The sequence below is a fragment of the Mustela nivalis genome (assembly GCF_964662115.1).
Source record: "Mustela nivalis genome assembly, chromosome: 4".
In the NCBI taxonomy this organism is placed as follows: domain Eukaryota; kingdom Metazoa; phylum Chordata; class Mammalia; order Carnivora; family Mustelidae; genus Mustela; species Mustela nivalis.
Window position 1 is genome coordinate 14796591 of NC_139023.1, and position 24056 is coordinate 14820646.

The following is a 24056-nucleotide window of genomic DNA, read 5'->3' on the forward strand; positions in this document are numbered from 1 at the left end:
TTAAACTTTTTGAAATTACTGTCTGTTTAGCCTATGTCACCTTTTGAGATAAATTATCTCTACAAAGTCCAAGTTTGTTTAAAAGCAAGTATCCAGAAGCATGATTTGCCTCTCAGTTTTCTGTTTCGTGGTCGAAAGGAACAGAATGCCTTTAGCTTGTTGGAGGGAAATGGGATTTAAGATGTGGATTTCAAGCACTAGAATTCAAACAAAATGGAGGAACCTAGTCTTAGGGAGAGTGGAGACAAGGAACCTCACCACAGGTGCTTAGGAAACTTCACTTTTCTCTCTGCTGGTCACAGTAATTACTCACATGTTTTGAGCACCTACTAGCTGACAGGCTACACACTCTATTCTACTTTGCATTACTTTGTAAATGTTAACGACTTCTGGAGTAAGCTATTCTTGTCCTCATTTAGAACTACAGAATTTGAAACAAGGAGATAATTAATTTTTTCAAGTTTCCAAAGCTGGTAATTGGGACACCTGGGTTCTAATCCAATCCATTTGTTTAGACCCAGAACCTCTCTCTCCCCCAACTACATTATTTTTCCCCTCTACCTCCAGTTGGTTTACTTTTAAATACTTACATTAAATTACTTCCATTTAGCTTCTGTATTAGATAGGGTGCAGGCTCCCCTCAAAACAAAGAAACATAAAATATGTCAAGCAAGAGAGAAAATTGCTTTTCTCTCCATTAGCAGTTACGTGTGGGTAGGCAGACCACGCTTCATGAGATCACGAAGGGATGCTGGCTGGCGGAATGTCTCTACAGTCCTCAACCTGGAATGCTATTCCTCACCATTTTTTTTCAGTTAGAAACAAGGAAACAAGAGAAGCCCAGAGCAGTGCCTTCAGCTTTATGGAGATATCTAGGAATTTATAAGTCATTTCTCTCATGTCCAATCTGCCTGAATATAGACATATGATCGCATCTATCTGAAAGTCATGGTGAGAAATGTTGTCACCAGCTGGCTACCTGTATACCCAGGAAGTCTTATAATCAAAAATAGAGATAAATAAAGACATAATAGTAATAGTAACCATTCATGGTCAGGTTTGTCTCTGCTTTTGACTCCAACTATAAATCTGTTTTCTTTTCTTTGCCTTTTCTTATTCCCATACAGATTCTCAATAGCATATCTACAGATTAACCATTGGATTAGCTTCTCATATCAAGTAACTTCTCCTAGATGCTATGGTAGTAGGCTAGGGGACAAGGCAGAAGTCTGTTGGAATCAGTCATCATTAATATTTTCATATCCAGGAACATGGATTAGATTGAGAAGGGGATAGAAGGTGAGGAGATTGCTTATTAAATATGGATCTGTAATCAAATTTGACTGTTAACGTAATCATTTGTTTGCTAATGAGAAACTCTCTACTAGTTGAAGTGGAAGTGACTCAGACCACAGTGGTAATTTTAATTAGAACCCGAACTTGTTCAATGAAGTTGGTGCAACCAGAGCCACTTTTATTGGTTTATATTTCAGTTTTCCATTTTTTTTTGTAACATTAGAATGTTGCACTAAAGTTTTTAAACTTTTGAAATATAAAATGATGTTACCTGGCAACTAGGATATATATATATATATATATATATATATATATATATATATATACACACACACACATATATATGTATATATATATATACACACATATATATACATACACACACATATATATATATATATATATCCTAGACCTCCCCTGTGATTTACGTCTTTGTTCCAGTTGTTGCCTTGCAGATTTTTGTTTGTTCAGAAATAAGGAAACTAAATGGCCAGTTGAGCAACAGTAATTCACATCAGATTGTCCTGACAGATAGAACTTTTTTTCTTTTGGGAATGTTATTTTATTTTGTAAAAATTAAAAAAAAAAGGTATAAGATGAGAGCAATATTATTAAAATATTTATTTATTTATTTTAGAAAGAAAACATGCAGGGTCGGGGGCTGAGATAGGGAGAGAGAGAATCTCAAGCAGACCCCCAGCTAAGCCTGGAGCCCAGTGTGGGGCTAAATCTCACATCCCTGAGATCATAACCCGTGCTGAAATCACGAGTTGGATGCTTTACTGACTGAGGCACCAGACACCCCAAGATGCTAGCATTTTTTTAATAAGACATGCCTATGTGTGTGAATGCATGTTTGTAGATATGACTTTTTGTGTGTGTGATTCTCTTGTTTATAGGGTTCTTTTATGATCATCATTTTCAGACTCCAAATATGTAGTATTATGGGTATAAAAGGGTGACAGAAGGATACATGGAAAACTCTGAGTCTTCCATTTCCAGCATTCATATTTTGAAGCAGCAGCTGTGCTAGCATACCTTTTTCAGTTTTTCCTGGATATTTTGTTTTATTTCTTTCTTAAGATACAACCTCCGTAAGAGCTCAAATATGTAACTGTTTACTTAAAAAAAAAAAAAAAGATAACTGTTAAGGAAGAAATCAATTAACTAGACTCAGAACTTCTAATATAAACATTTCTATCACTTTTATGTAAGATTCAGAATCATCTCTTGGTGATTTGAGCCTGACATCACTTTTGGGTTCTTAAGTATATCAAGTACGTAGAAAAGTCCATGTTTAGTAGGATACAAGAGAGAAGCAGTCTAAATTGAAAGAAACCCTCGTAAAGACTATGAAACTGAACCTTATTATTAGACATTTATTTCTGGGCATTTTATTTGGGAATATATCTTACTGGATGGATACGTATTCTTTGGTAGGCTTTGCTACAGTCGCAGGGGGTTAGTGCCACAAAGGCAAGGAGCAACTTAATTTTGCTATCTGGAAAACTAAGATTTTTCTATGTCATATATTTCCCAGAATGTCTTCTACTTATCACAGAGTTATATAGTAACTATAAGACTTAATGATGCCCATTGATTTTATTCCATAACTTTAAAATGATTATGTCCCAATTTAGATATAAGACCATGCTCAGTTGAATTATGAAAAATCAATTGGAAATAAGTGGTCCATATCCTAATTTCTTACAACTGGAAATGAATTTGGTTCAGTACCTTCCTTTATTCCTACCACAGGGAAAATACAGATATTCACCATCTCTCTCATGTGAGAAATATGTTCTAATTTTTGAATCCCAAGGGTATTATGGAAATTTTGTCCCTTGAAGTCATAGTCTGACCCAATTAGAATATGAAAATGATTAATTCACTTACAATTTAAAAGATGTAAAACTGGGTTGTTATCACAGTAACACCATTCCAAGATATGTACCAATTTTATGTATCATGATAAATCAAGTGTAGGATACTTGAAACCATATGTCATTAATTTCAGTTTTCATTTTCCTTTAGATGTCATGCATAGCTATTTATCTGATATCTAAATGTAAAGATTTTCATGAAATTTTCCTTCCAAAACTTCTTCTAGGTGAAGAAAGAATTTAAATCCTCTGCATATGAGATTTTCTTTCTCTCAAATTAAAAAAAGTACAAATGCTTAATTGTATGTGGATGAAAGTGTTAAATTATTATAAATTCACACATTTGGGGATTTTTATTCATAATTTGATTCAAAACTAACTTTATTTCAGCAATATCTTCAAGATCTCTATCTAGAATTCAGTGACCTTGCAAAGTTTTAAGAAAAATTTCTATCTCAAAGAGGACAGTAAAATTTACTGCTCAAAAGTTAATTGATTAATCTTCCTAGTAGGTATGAGAAAATGGTGTTTTATCTCAGATAATTAAGAAAATGTATATGGTATTACTAAGATAGTAGCTCAGCAGAAATGGAACCTCATTATTATGGAACCAGGAATTTGTTTTCCTATAAGATCTTGTCAGATGCAGTGATTTCCTTGCCAGTCAGTAAGGAGTCAATTACAAACGATTTTCATGCCTGTCATACTTCAGGGAAGTTAAATGAACTGAAAGAAGTCAGATCACAGTGATAAACTGTGATGTTTGCTTCAAAAGAGATTAGGAAAGGGCAGTGGTCTGCCCAAAGCACTGTGGGACAGATATAGATCCACCCTTTCTAATGAAAAATATATACTATGATGCTCAGAAAAGGCTCAAATGCAAATAATAATTCATATAGTAATGTATCGATCAAGTATAAAATGTGTTAAAAGCATGAAATGGTTTGGCATTTTATTGCTATTACAGATAATACTACTTATTATTTTTTAAAGTTCTTATAAAGCATGTTTCTCCATGAAACTTCAGTGTACTTTCTATTTTTTTAATTTATAAAGACAATAGAATGTTTTCATAAAAACATTCTATTGTAAAATTATAATACCTAATTGGGTAACTTTAACCACCAGAAAAATGATAATATTAATTATAATTATTATTAAATAAACTGTGTTCTTGTGAGAGCACCTGCAAAAGTTAGGTGAGGTCAGTTGGTTGATTAAGCACATTTTAAAAACTGTATTCCAAAATTGCCATTCTGATTTTTAAAAATCACTTTTTTTTATAGCCAATTGATAATGGAGGCAGTGAATTTAGAATTCTTAGTTTTGTCTTATAAAGATTCTTGAAAATAAAAAATTTTGAACATTTTCCTTCTCTAAGATGTATGCAAGAGAGCCAGTTACCATGATACAAAAATATATATCTAAAATGTAAATGAGCAGAAGAATGAGATTGTACCTTTATCTATTTAAAACTATACTTAGAATATTAGGATAGTTTGCTGTATATTACAGATTTTAAAGTTATGTTCAAGTTTAATTGTTTTTGATCAATTACTAAAAACACTGATAATTTGCCTGTGGCCAGCACAATCTTTATTATATTTGGTTTCTACTACTCCTTTTGTGGTTACTTTCATATTTTCAATAATTTTCTGTAGTACCTGCTTTATTATGTATATACTTAAAGGCAAAATTCACCAATTAGTTCAGTTAGATTGACTTTTCTAATCAAAATACTACCTGCTATTATCTGACTCTTTACCTATCTACGTACCCAGTGTTATTGACATTTTTCATAAATCAATCATACCTTTTCCCTTTCACTAGACCTATAATTTCTGCATTCTAGTATGCTACATACATTTTAGAACTATGGTTTTATTATTTTTAACACCTTCAACTCAATATTAAAGAATGGAATCCTCGAAATACTCTCTTGACATTTTACATGTACTGAATTTTTCTACAACTTTGAAATAGAGAATTTTAATAGTTTGGGCATAATAATTAAGAGTAATTAATGGTCAGGTCTAAGAAATTTACAAAACTAGCTTTGATGGGCTTAGAAATTGGATGAATAGATCTATTCTAAACAGATAAGCTCAATAAATGAATTTATCTGTTCCTCAGGATCCAGAAATTGAATTTAACCAGAAATCCTTATTCCAGGCTATACATGTCTTCAAAATTTTCCAGTTGTGGAAAAGCAGTCCCCCTTCTCTTCTATATGTGGCTTTTACCTCACTATAGCATCCATCTATGTCCTGTGATTCTGTATTTTTTCAGACACTATTTCTCCTAGATAGACGTTGAAGATCTTTAATCATGTCAAGGGGAGCAGAACAAGTTATCTAATATTACAACAGTCTTATTAGCAATTAAATACTATTAGTAGCTTGGAGGGAAAGCCCATGGCAAATAATAAGGAAAAAAAGATAAAATAAAACAAACCATTATTTGATTTTTGCTCCCACATAGAATTTCATGATTTATAGTGTGATTTTCCACAGAGCTATCTGTGACACGCAAGCTCTGCCATTAGTAAGGGCAAGCTATTTCCTAGTACTGAACAAAGGAATTTGCTCATGAGCAGATTCAGAATTTTGAAAATTTTCAAAATACATCACCAAAAAATACGATCAAAAATTTTGCTTGAGTGGCCATTTCCATTGCAAGAAAAACTACAACTAAAGAAAAACTTCCCATTACAAACATTAGAATCCACATTAATTGGTTGTCATCCACAATGGTCACTTTTCCAAGAGCATCATATATCTACCTCAGCATGTTTTATTGTAATTGATGTCGTATATTTATCATCTAAAATAATCTTGATTCAAAGATGAATATTGCATCGATAGTAGAAACATGTCTCTCAAAGTCTTTGTCAACCTGTGTGATTTATTTGAGATCCTGCTCCAGATCCTTGGCCAACATTGTCCATAAAGTAAATCATATGTGTCGACAGGGAATAACAGTGATAGATCTACTTTTAAAGACATCTTCATCTGCTTAATTACTGTAGGAAATATGGGCAATCTGAAGTGAAGAGACTTTGTAGATGTGAGTTTTCATTTTGTTTTCTTTTTAAAGTTGAAATGTATTTCATAAAGGTAAAATAAGGCCCCTTTAGAACTCTTAACATTGTTGGGAATATAAACAGGTACGGTATAATGGATAATAGTATGGCACTTCCTCAAGGAATTAAATATAGAATTACCATGAGATCCAGCAATCATATGTCTGGGTACATATCCAAAGAAAATTAAATCACTATCTCAAAAAGATATCTTATTTCCATGTTTATTGAAACATTTTTCAGGAGAGCCAAGGTATGGAAACAATGTAAGTGTCCACTGACAAATGAAAAAGTGAATGAAATCTAGCTATTTGCAATGACATTGGTGAACCAGAAGGGCATTAGGCTAAGTGAAATAAGCCAGACAGAAAAAAACAAATACTTCCTGATATCACTTATATATGACATCTTTAAAAAAATAAAAAATAATAATAAATAGATTTGAACTCAAGAACAGAGTAGAATGGTGGTTGCCAGGGGATGCAGGGGTCAGGGAGAGGCTGGTAAAAGGACATGAACTCTCATTTGTAAGATAAATAAGATCTGAGGATCTAATGTATAACATGGTAACTGGTTCATAATACTATATCGTATAATCAAAATGTGCTGAAGAGTAGATCTTAAATGTTCTCACTGCGTCTTAGAAGATAACCTGAAATGTAACTATCTGAAGTGATGTATGGACTTACTAACTTGATTGTTAAAAACTTAAAAAAAAAAGAGACTGTTATACATCAAATCATAATGTATACTTTTAAATATATTACAATTTTGTCAACTATACCTCAATTATACCTTAACAATTATACCTTAGCTGGAAAGAACATCCTTTATTTTGTTTTAGCAGTGTATTATTGCAGACTGAATGAAAACAGGAAATTCTGTAAATTAATTTTTAAACAAATTTTCCCAAATGTTCTCAATTTGTGTAAACAAATTGTTTTACAAATCTCAGATATGTGGACAATGCGAGAGAGATTATGAAACTCCTGTTTTGATTTTTAAAAATATCAATAAGTACTTAGAATTTCATGAATGTAAATATAACACAACTTTTTTTTTTTATTTTTTTATTTTTTTTATTTTTATTTTTTTTAATTTATTTTTTATTTTCAGCATAACAGTATTCATTATTTTTCACCACACCCAGTGCTCCATGCAATTCGTGCCCTTTATAATACCCACCACCTAGTACACAACTTTTAATTTCACTGAAAATATACAGCTACTTTCACAGAAGATCATAGAAGTGTGTATTAATTTCCTAACTTTCTTTCACAGAATAATTTAATAGGAAATATAGTATGTGTTTGGGAACTCGAGCCATTAATGAATTATTGAGTAAATTGAATACATTTGGGCAAAGACATTTGTGTTAGTTATCTTAATTTCATTACTGATCTTTCCAGAGACACCTTTACAGCATAGTAATGCAGAATGCAGAATGAGAAGCGCTCATCTTAGCTAAACCCTTCTCTGCTGCTCAGTTGAGAAAAACTCTTGACAGTTTAATTTCAAAGTTGATATTCAAGTTTGGAGTATAATATGCTGCTCCTAGTGAAATAATAAAAGGAAATACTAAATAATACACTGCCATGTTATCAAACAACAGTATAAAAATAACATGAACTTAAATTTTGATTCAAACAGTTTTACATGTGTGTCACTATGAGCAATGATTTAATTATGGGACACCTAAGCTTCTAATTATTAAAATAAAAATAATATTATTTAGTCTGCCTAGACTATTTAGTCATGACATAATGAAACAGTCTTATAAATTCTAAAATTCTATGTGCCTGTGAAACTAATGCACATAATCTTCCAAGTGGAAAAACAGTATCATATGAAAACTGACTTTCAACATTTGTTAAAACTTCAAGCAGAAAATTTACCGAGGATAAAAAGCAGAGAGACTTCTGATTTTAGTTACTTTTACAGAATCATTTGTCTCAATACGATTTAGTATTTTGAATGAGGACCTGAATTAGAATAATGGAAGTGGTAAGGGCATGATGTTACTTGGACAAGAAATATATATTTTTAAATTTTATTTATTTATTTGATAGACAGAGATTAGAAGTAGTCAGAGAGGCAGGCAGGGAGAGAGGAGGAAGCAGGCTCCCTGCTGAGCAGAGAGCCCAATGTGGGGCTCGGTCCCAGGACCTTGAGACCATGACCTGAGTTGAAGTCTGAGGCTTTAACCCACTGAGCCACCCAGGCGCCCTGGACAAGAAATATTAATGGAAAATTTGAGTGGAATACAGCAAAGTAAAGAGTTAAAGTAGACATTCATTCATTCTTTTATGTTTGTAACATGGTTGTCCTTTTGACCACAATGACAGAAGAGAAAGATGAATTATAAAAACAAACTGCATCTAACAGCTATTTACATGACGATAATGAAAGCAATAAAATGTGACTCCCAAAGAGTTCATTACAAAAACATACCTATAGCTGGAAAGTGCTCAGAACAGAAGAGTATGATTTTGAAAATCATGTACGTAGAGGATATACTTCTTTTAAGAACTGTTTGTTTTAGGAACTATGTGCAATTATTAGGTAGGGAGTTTAAGAGAGAGGAAGGAATAAGGCCACTGACAGATTCAAAGAAAAGTAGGAGGTATAAAAGAAGAAGAAATAGTACATGGGGCGCCTGGGTGGTTCAGGTAGTAAAGCAAGGGTCAGGCTTCAGCTCAGGTCATGATCCCTGAGTCCGGGGGTCCAGTTCCACATCGAGCCCTTTGCTCGGCCTGTTATTCCCTCTGTCTGCCACTCTGCCTACTTGTGCTCTCTGTGTCAAATAAATAAATAAAATCTTAAAAAGAGAGAGAGAGAGAAATGGAAAGTATAAAACTTCAAAATAGTATAAAGTTACTTAGCATTCTATTATTATATTGAAAATTTCATATTTAGGGAAACCTGGTAACTGACTTTTATCTAACTGAACTGGAGATGAAAATATCACTAAGATATCATCACTTAAGAACATATTTGAATTAAGTTCTTTCAAACACAATGATAGTTGAAGTGTCTGAGGAGATCTCATGACTTCTAGGAAGATTAAAAAAATCACATTAAATTTCAATCAACTGGAAATAGTGAAATATTTTCTACTTTTTGAAGTGTAGTCATTGTGGAAAATATTGTTTAGATTATGCAGGATTTTTAAGAGAAAAGCAATAGTTTCATTTTGATGTGCTATTCATTTGCTTAATCAATATATGTTTGTTAATCATCACTCTGTGCCAATGTCTAGAGTTTATTTACTTTCCTCTTGTTTCACAGAGTACAATAATTCAAAAAACTAGAAAAGTAAACCAACACATAGATATTCGTTAATTGTGATAAGTGCTATAAGGAAGAAGAAACATGGGAGGAATTATTTCACTTTGAGCCACCTAGGAAGGCCTCTTTGAAGAAATATTTAAGGTCAGACTTCAGATATGAATCAGATTTATTTGCCCTGTATAGACTTGACCTCCTTTAAGGCAATAATCCTGTGGGACAGGCTTAAGTGAAAGTCCAATGGCCTAAAATAAGTTTCATTGCCTAAATAAGTAAAAAAATATTTTTCCCTCCTATACAAGAAACCTGAGGATACTCAGTCCAGGACTGACATGATACCACTTTATTATCAGGTTCCCAGATCCTTGTCACTTTGCTTTCATTCTTAAAGAACTTCCTGGCTTAGCCTCAGATGACCTCTGGATTACCGACCACCAAATTTATACTCTAGGCAGGAAGAATGAGGAAAGGGCAAAAAGAAGAGAAGACACGCCTTCCAGTTAAGTCAACATTATTTAAAGCACTTTTCTGGAAGTAACACACAAAACCTACCTTTATCTTACTGCATTCTGCTCAGCTCCACTCTATGAGAAGAACCGATAAATATACTTTTATAACTAGGCACACAGATACTCCCAGTATAGATCCTGTTCCTCAGACAAAAGGAGAGAATATTTAGGGAATAGAGAGTTAGTTGTCTTCACCATGGTGTTATTATACATCGAAATTAGTAATACACATTTCGAGGCTCAGGCTTAGAGAGGTTAAGATATTCGTATATAAAGTCAAATACCTAAAATTATCAGATATCTGTCTTAGAAAATGCCTTACACCCATTTTATCTCTCCATCATGATAAGCTATTATCCTAATACAGATTCTCAATTAATGCTAGATTTCTACAATATATTAAACAATGTCTACCCTTTGTGCTGGATTTCTAACTGGTCATTCATCCTAAAGAAATCCTTAGTTCTATGTCAATCATGTTATTCCTTTACTGTCCTAGGCAAACACATACAGACACAGACACTTAAAAATACACATGTTTATACACACACACATGGACAGTGGCTCTTTATTTTCCACAAATTGAAATTTAATATTTTGGTCTTATTTTCAAAGCCTTTCATCATATTTGGAATCAATTCCTTGCAGTAACAATCGTTAACTCTATGATCTGTTATTCTGTTTCTTTTACCTGCTTCAAGACTATGTGTTGTTGTTTTTTTTATTACTTGGCATGGCTTTAAAACAGCTCCATAAATTTTCTCTGTGTAAGCTTTTCTTGAATTCCATTTTTGCAAGTTTATACTAATTGTATTAATTTCCTTTTTAAAATCTCTATGATAAATTTGTTTCTCCAGCTAGAATGTGAGACATCTGAAACCAGTTAATTTATTATACCACTTTGTATTCACCTGGAACCTGTCAAAATCAAGAATACATAGTATTATATTTTAAATTGTTAACTTTTAGTTGCTTTCTTATCACAATTACCCATACTAGTGTAAACCTTGAATATTAAGTTTTCGAGACTTGTATAATTGTAATGTCATTCTGAGTTAGAAAATATTGCTTCCTAATGGTAGATCTTAGTTCATTAGTGACACTTACCAGAGCTTTGTAAGAATGGATCATTGAGTTCCCTGGAAAATTCTTATTATAATTGCCAATGCTATATCAACTTAATTTATTGAGTTCCAAGTAGGTATGTATTAGCAGATAAGGATTATGTATGTCCACATCATAGTTCCAGTTTTAAGTATGCAAACATACTTTTGTGAATCAAGATTGGAAGATTCTTGTCTCAACAGAGATTTGTTAAATCATGACATTTACTAATAATCAGTTATGCACATTCATTACCTACCATATGTATGGTGAAAATTATGAATATCTGTAGTGGAAAGACCAAATATGCATACACAAGTTTTCTTTCTCTCACTTATTCTTTATTTGAAGAGTATATATGACTCGATACACTGTGTAGATGAACTACATGCATATCCACGCACAAACACACATACACCCATATGTATGTTTATAAATCTCAAAAGAAGCGATAAATTCCTTGACATCTATGTTAGTATATTAGTATAGTTATTCTTTCATATAAACCTGATTGGGCAAAAATTATTCTTAGCAAACTATTTCAAATATTGAACACGTGCTCGGGGATTAGAAAGATTGAGGATTTCTGCAAATATGCTTACAGTCTTTTCATAAATATTTCTTGTGCACATATTATGTCAGACATTTCTTCCAGTCGCTTTTATTATGTCGTATGTTTTAATAGAAAAAAAATATTGCATCCATCAGGAAACCAGTTTTTAAAGTTGTGCGATGTTTTAATTGAAAATCGTTTTTCTAAACACAAAAACCTCGGGAATTGCTTTTACATTACCTGAGTACTTTCCTAGACCCATCTCTCGCATGACTGTTGATCACTGACATTGTGGGCAGGAGGTTAATTGTAATTGCACGGTCACCTGGACTATCCTGTAATTTGAAGTAGAGTCCCTGTGTGGTGTCGGGCTCGACAGTATATTATTTTCAAGCATTAGTGCCAGGATGTTCTTTCAATCGGCTCTGGAACTGGGGAAGGAGTGATTTACGTGCTCCATTTACTGCTCTCGTCTTGCTGTCCGCTTCAGGCCACTTTCCTACGAATAGCAGAATGTGAACAGAATTAAAATTCAGATGCAACCAAAGATGGGAGAAAATAACATGAAACAAAAGAAAATGAAAGTAATCCCTGCTCTGCATATTTGTTGACTAGTATACAGTATGAGTATCCCTGGGTATCCTGACCTACTTATTTCTCTCTTGAAAATTCTTAAATGAAACATTAAAAGATGGATTTTAATGAATGAGTGGCTGTAGAGATTGAATTTCTACAGTTTGTTGTTCCTTTCTAGGCAACAAGGGAAACCAATTATTGTTTTTTCAGTCTTAAAGATAAAAGGAAGACAAGGAGGAAGTGACTCTTATGCGTGTTTCTTGTGCATAAAATGTACTTGAGTAAGTTAATTAGACATTTTAAACTAAAAATATTTTTTAAAATTTTGCTAAAATTAAAGTACGCTGTATTTTCTTGCCCAATTTTTGATTAACTAGGCTCAATTTGGAAGCTGTTCATTCCTTCTGGGATGTTTTGGCTCATAGCACCTGATATTTTATCAATGTGCAATGCTTAGTTGTGTTCCTCTTTTACAATTATATCTGCAAACATCCACAGCAAGATTATCTCATTATGTAAGAAGTGGCCGAGGAAAGAGCTTGTGTTCTTCACTTACTGGTCAAATAATTTCCTTTCAAGCTGACCATAGCTTAAGCTTCCATCAACATAGCCAAATAAGTGAGCAAATAATACTAAATCCTTGAATATTTATTTAATTAACTAAATTGTTTTGTTTTGTTTTATAAAAGGATGCCCAGAACATTTCCTCCCAGAACATCCTAGTTCTAGCAGAGTGAGCTCTTGAGCTCTCTGAGAGCACACACACAAGCAGGGGGGGGGGGGGGGGCAGCAGAAGGAAAGGGAGAAGCAGAGTCTCTGCTGAGCAGAGAGCCCAATACGGGACTCGATCCCAGGACCCTGGGATCATGACCTGAGCTGAAGGCAGACACATAACCAATGAGCCACCCAGGTGCTCCCACTCTCAGATTTTTATACTAAACCATGCGAAGTTATTGGTTAAAAATATAAGTCTGATCTTAAAAAAGAAATGGCTCAGGTTTTGTTTGGTTTGGTTTCGTTAGATTTTCCTTAAGAAAAAACTTGTTGAGATCGTACTTTTCATCCTGAGTCCTAACTCCAAAGGTAACATTATCCTTTTTGTAAATCCTGTGTACAGTGTGTGTCTGTCTGTGTGTGTGTGTGTGGGGGGGGGGGGTATCTTCAATTCAGTATAGAAAATTTTGCTAGTTTCACAATATTCAGGTAATTAGAAAATATTTTATGTAAAATTCCTACAACTCTTTTTTTCCTCCCAACAAAATTTTTTCATAATCTATTCCTTTGATGAATAAAGACCCAATATATTTCATTTCACTAGTGTAATATTTCACTATAAATAGTCTCTCATTTTGTCACTATTATGAGCAATAGTATAATAAACAATTTAATGAATGGCTGTAGGTGCATATATAAATGTTTTTCTACTAGATACACAGGGGGAGGGATAGAAGTTAAGGAAATATTGCCAAATTTCTTTCCAAAGTGTGCTTATTCTTAGCACTATACACAAATTCTGTTTTTACCTCTTACCAACTGTTGGGCAATACTAATATTTTAAATAGTTTGCAGCTTGATGTCTATAAATTGGTAGTTGAAATTCACACTTTCCCAACTACAGGTGACAATGTACATCTTTTTTATGTTTAGTCACAATAGAGGGGTTTTTCGTTTTTTGTTTTTCCTTTCCGAAATTCCTCCTAATATACTTTGGAAATTTATCAACTGAACCAATTGTCGTTTTCTTACTGAGGGTGAAGAATAAGATAAAAAAAAAAAACTAAATGGGGGGATGGTATGTTTTTCTTTTTTCTTTTCCTTTTCTTTTTTAAAAATTAACGTGTAATGTATTATTTGCCCCAGGGGTACAGGTTTGTGAATCGTCAGTCTTACACACTTCACAGCACTCACCATAGCACACACCCTCCCCAATGTCCATCACCCAACCACCCTATCCCTACCCCCCTCCCTGCAGCAGCCCTCAGTTTGTTTCCTGAGATTAAGAGTCTCTTATGGTTTGTGTCTCTTCCCAGTCCCATCTTGCTTCATTTTTCCCTCCCTTCCCCTACAACCCCTCCCCTGTCTCTCAAGATGCTGTGTTTAGTAGAAATGAGACTGCAGAAATGTTCAGCCATTTGATGCAGTTGCTATACGTGCGATGCGGCCGACAAATAATCAGCGTGGCCTTCCTAGCATCTTTATGACCTCAAACGGATATAACAATTGACAGAAATTTTAGTTTTTAGACTGATGCTGAACTATTTGTAGGTATTTATTTTAATCAACAATTGCAGCTAAAGTGTCTTCCTTTGGACTTAATGTGTTTTTATAAGGTATAAATTTCTAATAAAATACAAGAAATAAAATTATTTTTAGAGCGTTAAAATTCCTTGACATCAAATTAGAATTGCAATAAGCAGTTTGCTGTAATGTTTTGCCCCTATTGCCATTTAATTATAGCCTTCTTCAAGACTCCCTAAGCCTGAACTACTTTCTTTTTCATGGAAGTATAGTTGACGCATAGTATTATATATTAGTGTTGGGTGTAGGACGTAGTGACTTGATATTTATATGCATTATAAAGTGCTCACCATAGTAAATGTGCTTACCATCTCTCACCATACAAATGTTAATACAACATCTTTGATTTTATTCCTTTATACCGTGTTTTACATCCCCATGGCTTCCTTATTTCATAACTGGAAGATTTTCCCTCTTAATCCCATTAGTGTGTTTTCCCCCTTCCCCCACTCCTTACCTTTGTCAACCACCAGTTTGTCCTCTGTATTTCTGAGCCTGTTTCTACTTTGTTTTGTTTGTTAAACGCTAAGTACTGGAGAGTAGATATTCTGTTTTCATGTTCCTGGCTCTTAGAACAGTCTTAGAGTGTGAGTGTGTGTCCTGGTATGTCTGAGATGGCTACATTTCTATCCTTTTTTATGTACTATTTTTCACTCTCAAAATTATTTCAACTCTGAAATTTTATCAGATCCCAATAGCTTTTGATAAATGAAAAATAATAATACCTATTATTAGGTATTTTTCATTGAAAAATGAAAAATAATAATACCTATCATCAATCGAATACTTACGATGTGACAACTATTACGTTGAATACTGATGAGACTCGTTACGACAAGGCAGTGAGGCAGATAGCAGTATTATCCTGTATTTTATAAGGCAATTGGAACTCGGAGAGGGTAATTTGCCCAATATCTAGCAGAATCGAGTTAAACAAAATCTTAGTTATTTCTGTAACCTCAAAGCCTACCATGATACAGTCCGCTACCAGAAAGAGATTTCCAAAACATCTTTGTTTGGTGCCTGAGAGAAAGATACAGAAGAACAGATTCTGAAAAATCTCACGGTACTTGTTTGAAGCAAGGAAACGAAGAAATGTGATACGCTATGGCTCTGATTATTCTTATCCTATTCCTGTATTGGTGTATTTATGGTTTATTCATGCCAGGGGGCTTCCTTTTGAAAAAATGATGAGTCTGTGTGTTTTAGTAAGGTCATTGTGTTTTTATTTTTTTATGTTTTTCATTTGAGAAAGTCTGTACTTTTAAATGTGAACACTTTAAGGCAGAAATCACTGCTCTTTTGAGTATAGTAAATAGCTTCTCAATGGTTCCAATGGGTGTAGTAGGTTACTGAAATGGGCCGCAGATGTGGATCTCTGTAGTTTAAGAGCAGGAAGAGACTTGTAGCCAACAGATTGATAACTGCTGTAGACAGAAGAAAAAGTATATTACATGAAAATGTTCCAGCCTAAATATGAAAGCTATATATCGGACTCATGATAAGATTTAAATCTGTCATTTTAAATTGTATTCTTATTTCATAACCCTAGGACAAAATAATCAAGGACTTGAGAATGAATGAATGAATGAGTAAATAAAATCACAATAAATTGTTTATGTTTTAAGCCACAGTCATAAAGGTGACTTAAAATATTCCGTAGCACTGCATGCCAAATGCCCTTCCATTCATGTAGCAGTTCCAAGAGATATCTCATTAATAAGCCCTTTAGTACATGGAAAATTATATCATTATAAGCTTTAAAAAAATCATCTACTACCTTCAAATATAGGTTCTCCTTAAAACACAGGACGCATACCAAGGACTCTCCATGGAACATAGGAGATGACAATGGTATGGTGGATATCTTTTTTTTTTTTTTTAAGATTTTATTTATTTATTTGTCAGAGAGAGAGCACATGTGCAGAAGCAGGGGGAGTGGCAGGCAGACGGAGAGGGAGAAGCAGGCTCCCCGCTGAGCAAGAAACCCAATGTGGGACTGACCCCAGGATGATGGGATCATGACTTGAGCCAAAGGCAGCCACTTAACTGACAGAGCCACCCAGGTGTCTCGGTGGATATCTTTAAGAAAAGAAAAAAAAATAGACACTTCCTTACAAAAAGATACATATCCAAGAGCCTCTCCTCTGGTTTGTAGGAGCAGTTAGTAGATCTATCATATTTCCTGATATACTAGGTTTCAGCTATTATACAATCGACCCCTCCCCCATCTCCAGGAAAATATTAGTACGAGGACTCAGAAAAACCTTATTCATTGATATGGCAAATTACCAGGATTTTTTTTTCAAAGTTAAGGATATTGAAATTGCACAGCTTAGAAATCATAAAGTGTGTGATATATACATCTGTAAATACTAAATTTCTTTTATCTTGAGGTTATTTTAAAATATTCCATTTGGCTAAATCAAGCAAAATCTGGCTGGTTCCAAATAAGAATGCTGAAATATATGAAACATGGCTTTGATCTTCAGAACTTTGAATTTTCAGAGAAAATACAGACACAGATAATTAAATATAAAACTGAGCAAAGTGATAAGTGGTATATAAATATATAGACTACAAATAGCAGAAGAATACATATCTGTTGGAATATAAAAGTGTAAAGCAATAATCAAAGATATCATGTGTCAACAATTTAAAAGAATTACAACTTTGTCTACCTAGACATCTCTGGCTAAGTAAACAAAGCTCGGTATCTCTTTTGTTCTCTAGACTTTATAGACTCCTTTCTCCTTTGACTCAGCTACTTCAAAATATTTTATCTTTAAAATTTCATCCATATGTATTTCAATTTCACTGTGCCCATTCAAAAATATAGTGAAAGAAAAACTATAGGGAAAACAAAGTGTGGACAATAAGATTTTTATATATATTTACAAATTTGCTTGGGAGGGGAGATTTTGAAGTTATTTCTAGGCTTTTTGTAGTCTGACATCTACATCTAAGCTTTCAAAAGAGTTTGTGGTGGTGGTTTAGTAATCTTCACTCCCGTGATGTGAAAGTAGCACACCCACCGTTTCTCCCCTTCTTTGTTCTAGGTTAGGAAAAAAAATTTATTTGAACCTGGAACCTTGCCTGTAGGCATCCTATGTATTGAAATCTTTAGTCAGTAGTTTTCTTTTTCTTAGGAGGAGCTAGAAGCAACTAAAAAAGCAAAAAGAATGTGAAAATTCACCAAAGCTATTTGGAATGTACTTTTTATTATCTATGTAAAGTCTCAGTTCCACATTGATAGTTCCTGGGTTCCTATATCCAAATAATTTCATAAAGGAAAATATCATACAGCATCAGATTTGTAAACTCAATTTAAAACTGTTTTCCCATTTGCACTTTTGGTTATAAATTTGTTTTTCATCATATGCAAAAAACTTTGTCTCTCTTATCTGTGCCTTTTACCTCAGTTAGCTGGACATCCTGTCAATTATTGTTTACAAAGGCTGGCAGCCAAAGAACTATAGAAATATTAATCAGATCCCCTCCATTACAATAGCAAAAACAGATGAAATATCAGGCCAAGTGAAAGAGGACCACCAATCTTTTTTTGCTTGCTTTGCCGGTTCAAAGCTCAAGCACCATGTCAGTGCAACAGTGTATAATTAAGAACTATTTTACACCAAGAACAATGGGACAAAGGAAAAATAGTTAATGTTTTTAACACATTATTTATGGGCTCCTGAGAATAATATAATATGTTATGCTATACCATACTATAATATGTTATATTATATACTGTTATCATATATCATATTAAATCTACATTTCAATTATATAGTATTAGTAATACCATATTACTATACTATTATTAATAATAATATGTATATACTATTATTCTGTGATTAAATATTTTTTTTAAGATTTTATTTATTTATTTGACAGACAGAGATCACAGGTAGGCAGAGAGGCAGGCAGAGAGAGAGGGGGAAGCAGGCTCCCTGCTGAGCAGAGAGGCCGATGCGGGGCTTGATCCCAGAACCCTGGGATCATGACCTGAGCCGAAGGCAGAGGCTTTAACCCACTGAGCCACCCAGGCACCCCAGTCTGTGATTAAATATTAAGTTTGGAAAGATAGAGTATTTTAGTAAAATGAAATCCACTGACTAGTCCTAAGTTGGCAGCTACCTGAGGATTGTCCCTTATACCCTTTGCCTCTTTTTGCTGATCATGCTTTTTAAATTCTCTTGATGTACTTTCAAGCCTCAGGAAATAACTTCTCTTCAGTAAGTGATTTAAAATAAAATGTGTAGGGGTGCCTGGGTGGCTCAGTGGGTTAAGCCTCTGCCTTTGGCTCAGGTCATGATCTCAGGGTCCTGGGATCGAGTCCCGCATCGGGCTATCTGCTCAGCAGGGAGCCTGCTTCCCTTCCTCTCTCTGCCTGCCTCTCTGCCTACTTGTGATCTCTCTCTGTCAAATAAATAAATAAAATCTTTTTAAAAAGTAAATAAAAATAAAAATAAAATAAAATGTGTAATGTGAGACCCCCTTATTCAGACTGTCGTATAAGTTACATTGAATCATTTCGACTGCAGGGGATTGGATGGAATGGAAATAGAAGTGAAGAGTTATTGGAGAACCGATTCCGTGTGAAGAAAGCCTTCCAGGTAGATGATGTCGTGTGCCATCAACAGCCTTCAGTCAATCATGAACTAAACCAGTGGCTATGTTGGTTCTGTTACATGGATTTAAAATCTATGTCGTTCACATATTTGCATTAAGGAAACAAAAAGGCTTCTGTAATGTTAGTACTGAGGTACTGGATGACACTTTAAAAACCTGTTCTCTATTAATCACGGAGCTCTTATGTTATTTAAAAATCTACTTGCAAGTCTCAGTACTCTGGATAGCTAGTTTTAATGACAAGAGAAGATTTGGAGAAGGGTCAGAATTGCTCTTTTAATTATATTTAAATACAAACAAGTTTTTTGCATACCAGTATGAAAGCTAGATGAAAATGATAAGGAAAGTACGAGAGAGTTTTAACTTTGAGTAAATGAAGTCTAATTCTTGATAATATGTGTATTTATATAGTTCATTTACAATTATTAATTACTTAGAAGAACCCAGCCAACAAGAGGAAGCAGAAAATCTCCATCCTGTAATATTCTTGAGGAATTGGGACAAATGAACCAGAGCTTCTTTGGAAGATACAGAACATGTTAGAGGCAGGGACAGACCACACTGGCACCTCTAGTACATTTAAGTCAGTCAGTCTGATCTTAGACCCTTCTATAATGTTTTAACTTCCAAAGATGTGTGTTGTGAGTGTTAAAGTTATTTGTTAACTAAAAAGAATTTTTAGATGGACTATGAAGTTTCAAATGGAGGGGAAAGTTAAGTTACATTAAGATTTTTAGAATCAGAGCTTCACAAATCAAGATCTAGCAGTTCTAAGTCTGAGATGCTCAGTGGGCTGACCCACTTGCCACAGGCCAGTCCTTTATAATATGTCCATGGCAGGCACTGGGAAATGGTTTCATCAGGGTGGGAATGGTACCCAGTTTAAATAAAGAAGAGGATGGAAAATATTTACTTTGGCTTCCCTGGTGGGCAAACCTAAGCATCAGTGACTCTCAACTGATTAGGACCAGAAGAGTTTAGGTTTGGCATTTCTATATAAAGCTTATTTCACAAGCTCAGCTTTCCTTAAATTGGGTAGAAACTTAGATTTAAAAAATGTAATGTAAATGTTAAAGAAAATATAGTCGGCTCTAGGTTATGAAACAAAGACTTGTACATTGCAGGTCTCTCATCATTTGCTTTTACTCTCAAAGATAACAGGGTGTGTACTGGCACAAAAACATACACATAGACCAATGGAACAGAGTAGAGAGTCCAGATATGGACCCTCAACTCTCTGGTTAAATAGTCTTAGATAAAGCAGGAAAAAATATCCAGTGGAAAAAAGACAGTCTCTTCAATAAATGGTGCTGGGAAAATTGGACAGCTATATACAGAAGAATGAAATTTGACCATTCTTTTACACCATACACAAAGATAACTCAAAATGGATGAAAGACCTCAATGTGAGACAGGAATCCAACAAAATCCTAGAGGAAAATATAAGCAGTAACGTCTTTGACATCAGCCACAACAACTTATTTCAAGACACGTCTCCAAAGGCAAAGGAAAGAAAAGCTAAAATGAACTTTTGGGACTTCATCAAGATAAAAATCTTCTGCACAGCAAAGGAAACAGTCAACAAACCAAAGAGGCAACCCACAGAATGGGAGAAGATATTTGCAAATGACACTACAAACAAAAAGCTAATATCCAAGATCAATAAAGAACTCCTCAAACTCAACACCCTAAAACCAAATAATCATGTCAAAAAATGGGCAGAAGACATGAACAGACACTTCTTAAAGAAGACATACAAATGGCTAACAGTTACATGAAAAAAATGTTCATCATCAGTAGCCATCAGGGAAGTTCAAATCAAAACCACATTGAGATAGCACTTTACACCAGGTAGAATGGCCAAAATTAACAGGACAGAAAACAACAAGTGTTGGAGAGGATGTGGCAAAAGGGGAACCTTCTTACACTGCTGGTGAGAATGCAAGTTGGTGCAGCCACTTTGGAAAACAGTGTGGAGATTCCTTAAGAAATTAAAAACAGAGCTACCCTATGACCTTGCAGTTGCACTACTGGGTATTTACCCCAAAGATACAGATGTGAAAAGAAGGGCCACCTGTACCCCAATGTTCTTAGCAGCAATGGCCACAATTGCCAAACTGTGGAAAGAGACAAGATGCCCTTCAATAGACGAATGGATAAAGAAGATATTGTCCATAGGGACAATGGGATATTACGCAGCCATCAGAAAGGATGAATAACTAACTTTTATATCAACATGGATGGGACTGGACGAGATTATGCTGAATGAAATAAGTCAAGCAGAGAAAGTCAATTATCATATGGTTTCACTTACTTGTGGAAAATAAGGAATAACATAGAGAACATTAGGAGAAGGAAAGGAAAACTGAATTGGGGGAAATTAGAGAGAGAGATGAAACATGAGAGACTGTGGACTCTGAGAAACAAACTGAAGGTTATGGAGGGGATGGAGATGTTTGAGCCTGGTTGTGGGTATTAAGGAAGGTATGCATTGTATGGAGCACTGGGTGTGTACATAAACAATGATCTTAGAACACTGAAAAAAAAAAAAGAGATAACAGGGTGTGCTGAATAGATAACACTGTACCATAGGACTGAAATTTGCTAAGAGTAAAAATTAAATGGTCTCAAAAAATGAATGGATGATTGGATGAATGGATAAATACATAAATAAATAGGTAGATCTCCATGGGCAGTCCTGGAGTAGTCACTGTGAAAACTGAAATCTGCTACTGAAAAATGGTCTAGAAAGTACAGTGAAGAACAAGGGGGTGCACACAGTAAGGCCCTTTGGTAGGAGGGCATGTGAAAGAGTTCACTGTTACCACTGAACAATTAGTGTCATCATCAAAGAATCATGGTTTTTGGAGCTTAAAGGTAAAGGGAATATAGAAAGAGATTGAGGATATGTGGGGGGGGGTATTGCATTTAATTTGAAATAGACTAGGAATCACAATAGTTCATTTTCAGAAGTTATGGAAATAAAAGATATGGGGTCAGGAAAAGGGGGAATATACAGTGTTATATTGAGAAGATGACTCATATGGTGAGAGACGAAATAAGGATTCAAGTGTGATGATATGTGTCAAGCATTTATGAAGGACCTGGCATTTTGGCACTTAGCAAATGTTGAGTATTGATTTTTACTATGTGGATAAATATAATTTATATATATTAAATTATAAGTGATGAATGAATATAAAGAGAAAATAAGTCTAAGAAATAAGTATGTCATTATCTATATTAATTTTAATAAACGTGTTAATAGACATTTTAAACATAAAAGCTGTAGTGATACATATAGAATTTACAATGAATCATTTAAACATCCTTATCACTTTATATAATTCAAAATTCCCACTGAATTTTGAATACTATGACAAAATCACAATGCATTTTAAAATGATTTTAAAGGCTAGACAGATTAATTATTGAGATATCTTTTCAAAAACTTTAAGGGGTGGACTGTTGATTCAGTTTATGCCTGGTTTTAGGCCGCCTTTTTGTTACCTTAAAGAAAACAAGCACACAACATGTAAATATTTGGAAGTGCTTAGAAGTCTTCATGTGAAATACTCCACTGTAAAATATGTCTTATCAGAATCAGGAATGATTTTCTTTTCAACTTTATGTATCAAATATGTCTGAAAATAGTTTATAAAAAATAAAATCTTCTTACTATTTGTGTGCTTAGATAAATGGAAATCTACCAGAATATTTAGTTTTTTCTTGAGATCATTTATAACTTTTTATTTCTTTAGACTAGAGTCTTAAAATGTGGGTAGAGCAAACACATATGACATAAATCATCAAAATAAGTTCTCCCAAATGTCCTATTTCCTAACCACAAATTACTCCAATTGTCCAAACCACATCATAATTTGAGAATCCTTCCTTGTCTGCAGGCTCAGAGCCAAATCTGCATGGCATGCTTGATCATAGGACGAAAGACTCTCAGTTCTAAGAAACCATCACACATCTGGCTTTTGAAAACTCAGAGAAATTTTTCCCCTCAAGTTTTGCCATTAGATTTTTAATGTTTGCACACAGGACAGATTTTGTAAGGTGTATTGATTTCTGCTTCATGCTTATGATATATTGGATGATGTTTAAATGATTCATTATAAATATGTATCACTACAGCTTTTATATTTAAAATGTCTATTAACATGTTTATTAAAATTAATATAGATAATGACATACTTATTTCTTAGACTTATTTTCTCTTTATATTCATTCATCACTGGAAATACCATGCGTACTGATATCTTAAATATTCTTAATAGTAACCTACGTTAATGATAGATTTAGTGAATTTTAATAAGAATCTTTATATATTGTGACATAACGACTATATTCAAAAGATGATTTTTAATTTTGTCCCTGTCCATCTTCACCATCATTTTTTATTAAAATGCCATGATGAGCTGAAGAGCATTGTAAAGAGAGAAAAATAAAAATGTTCCCCTGGACAATTTAAGATATTATTTAGTTCTTACAGCATCCCTTCCTGATCAAAACTCTTCAAAGTGTAGGGATAGAGGGCACATACCTCAATATCATCAAAGCCATCTATGAAAAACCCACCGCAAATATCATTCTCAATGGAGAAAAACTGAAAGCTTTTCCGCTAAGGTCAGGAACACGGCAGGGATGTCCATTATCACCACTGCTATTCAACATAGTACTAGAGGTCCTAGCCTCAGCAATCAGAAAACAAAAGGAAATTAAAGGCATCCAAATCGGCAAAGAAGTCAAATTATCACTCTTCGCAGATGATATGATACTATATGTGGAAAACCCAAAAGACTCCACTCCAAAACTGCTAGAAC

The 24056-nt window shown here is 34.0% G+C and overlaps 1 protein-coding gene across 1 annotated transcript in view; it reads left to right on the forward strand.

Annotated features, from left to right (window-relative positions):
* EPHA5 (EPH receptor A5) overlaps nt 1-24056 on the forward strand; it is a 273566-nt gene that overhangs the window by 56366 nt on the left and 193144 nt on the right. Inside the window, exon 3 of the mRNA XM_082729161.1 lies at nt 19137-19269. Within this exon, the coding sequence (XP_082585287.1) occupies nt 19137-19269 (133 nt within the window). The remainder of the gene's footprint in view (nt 1-19136; nt 19270-24056) is intronic.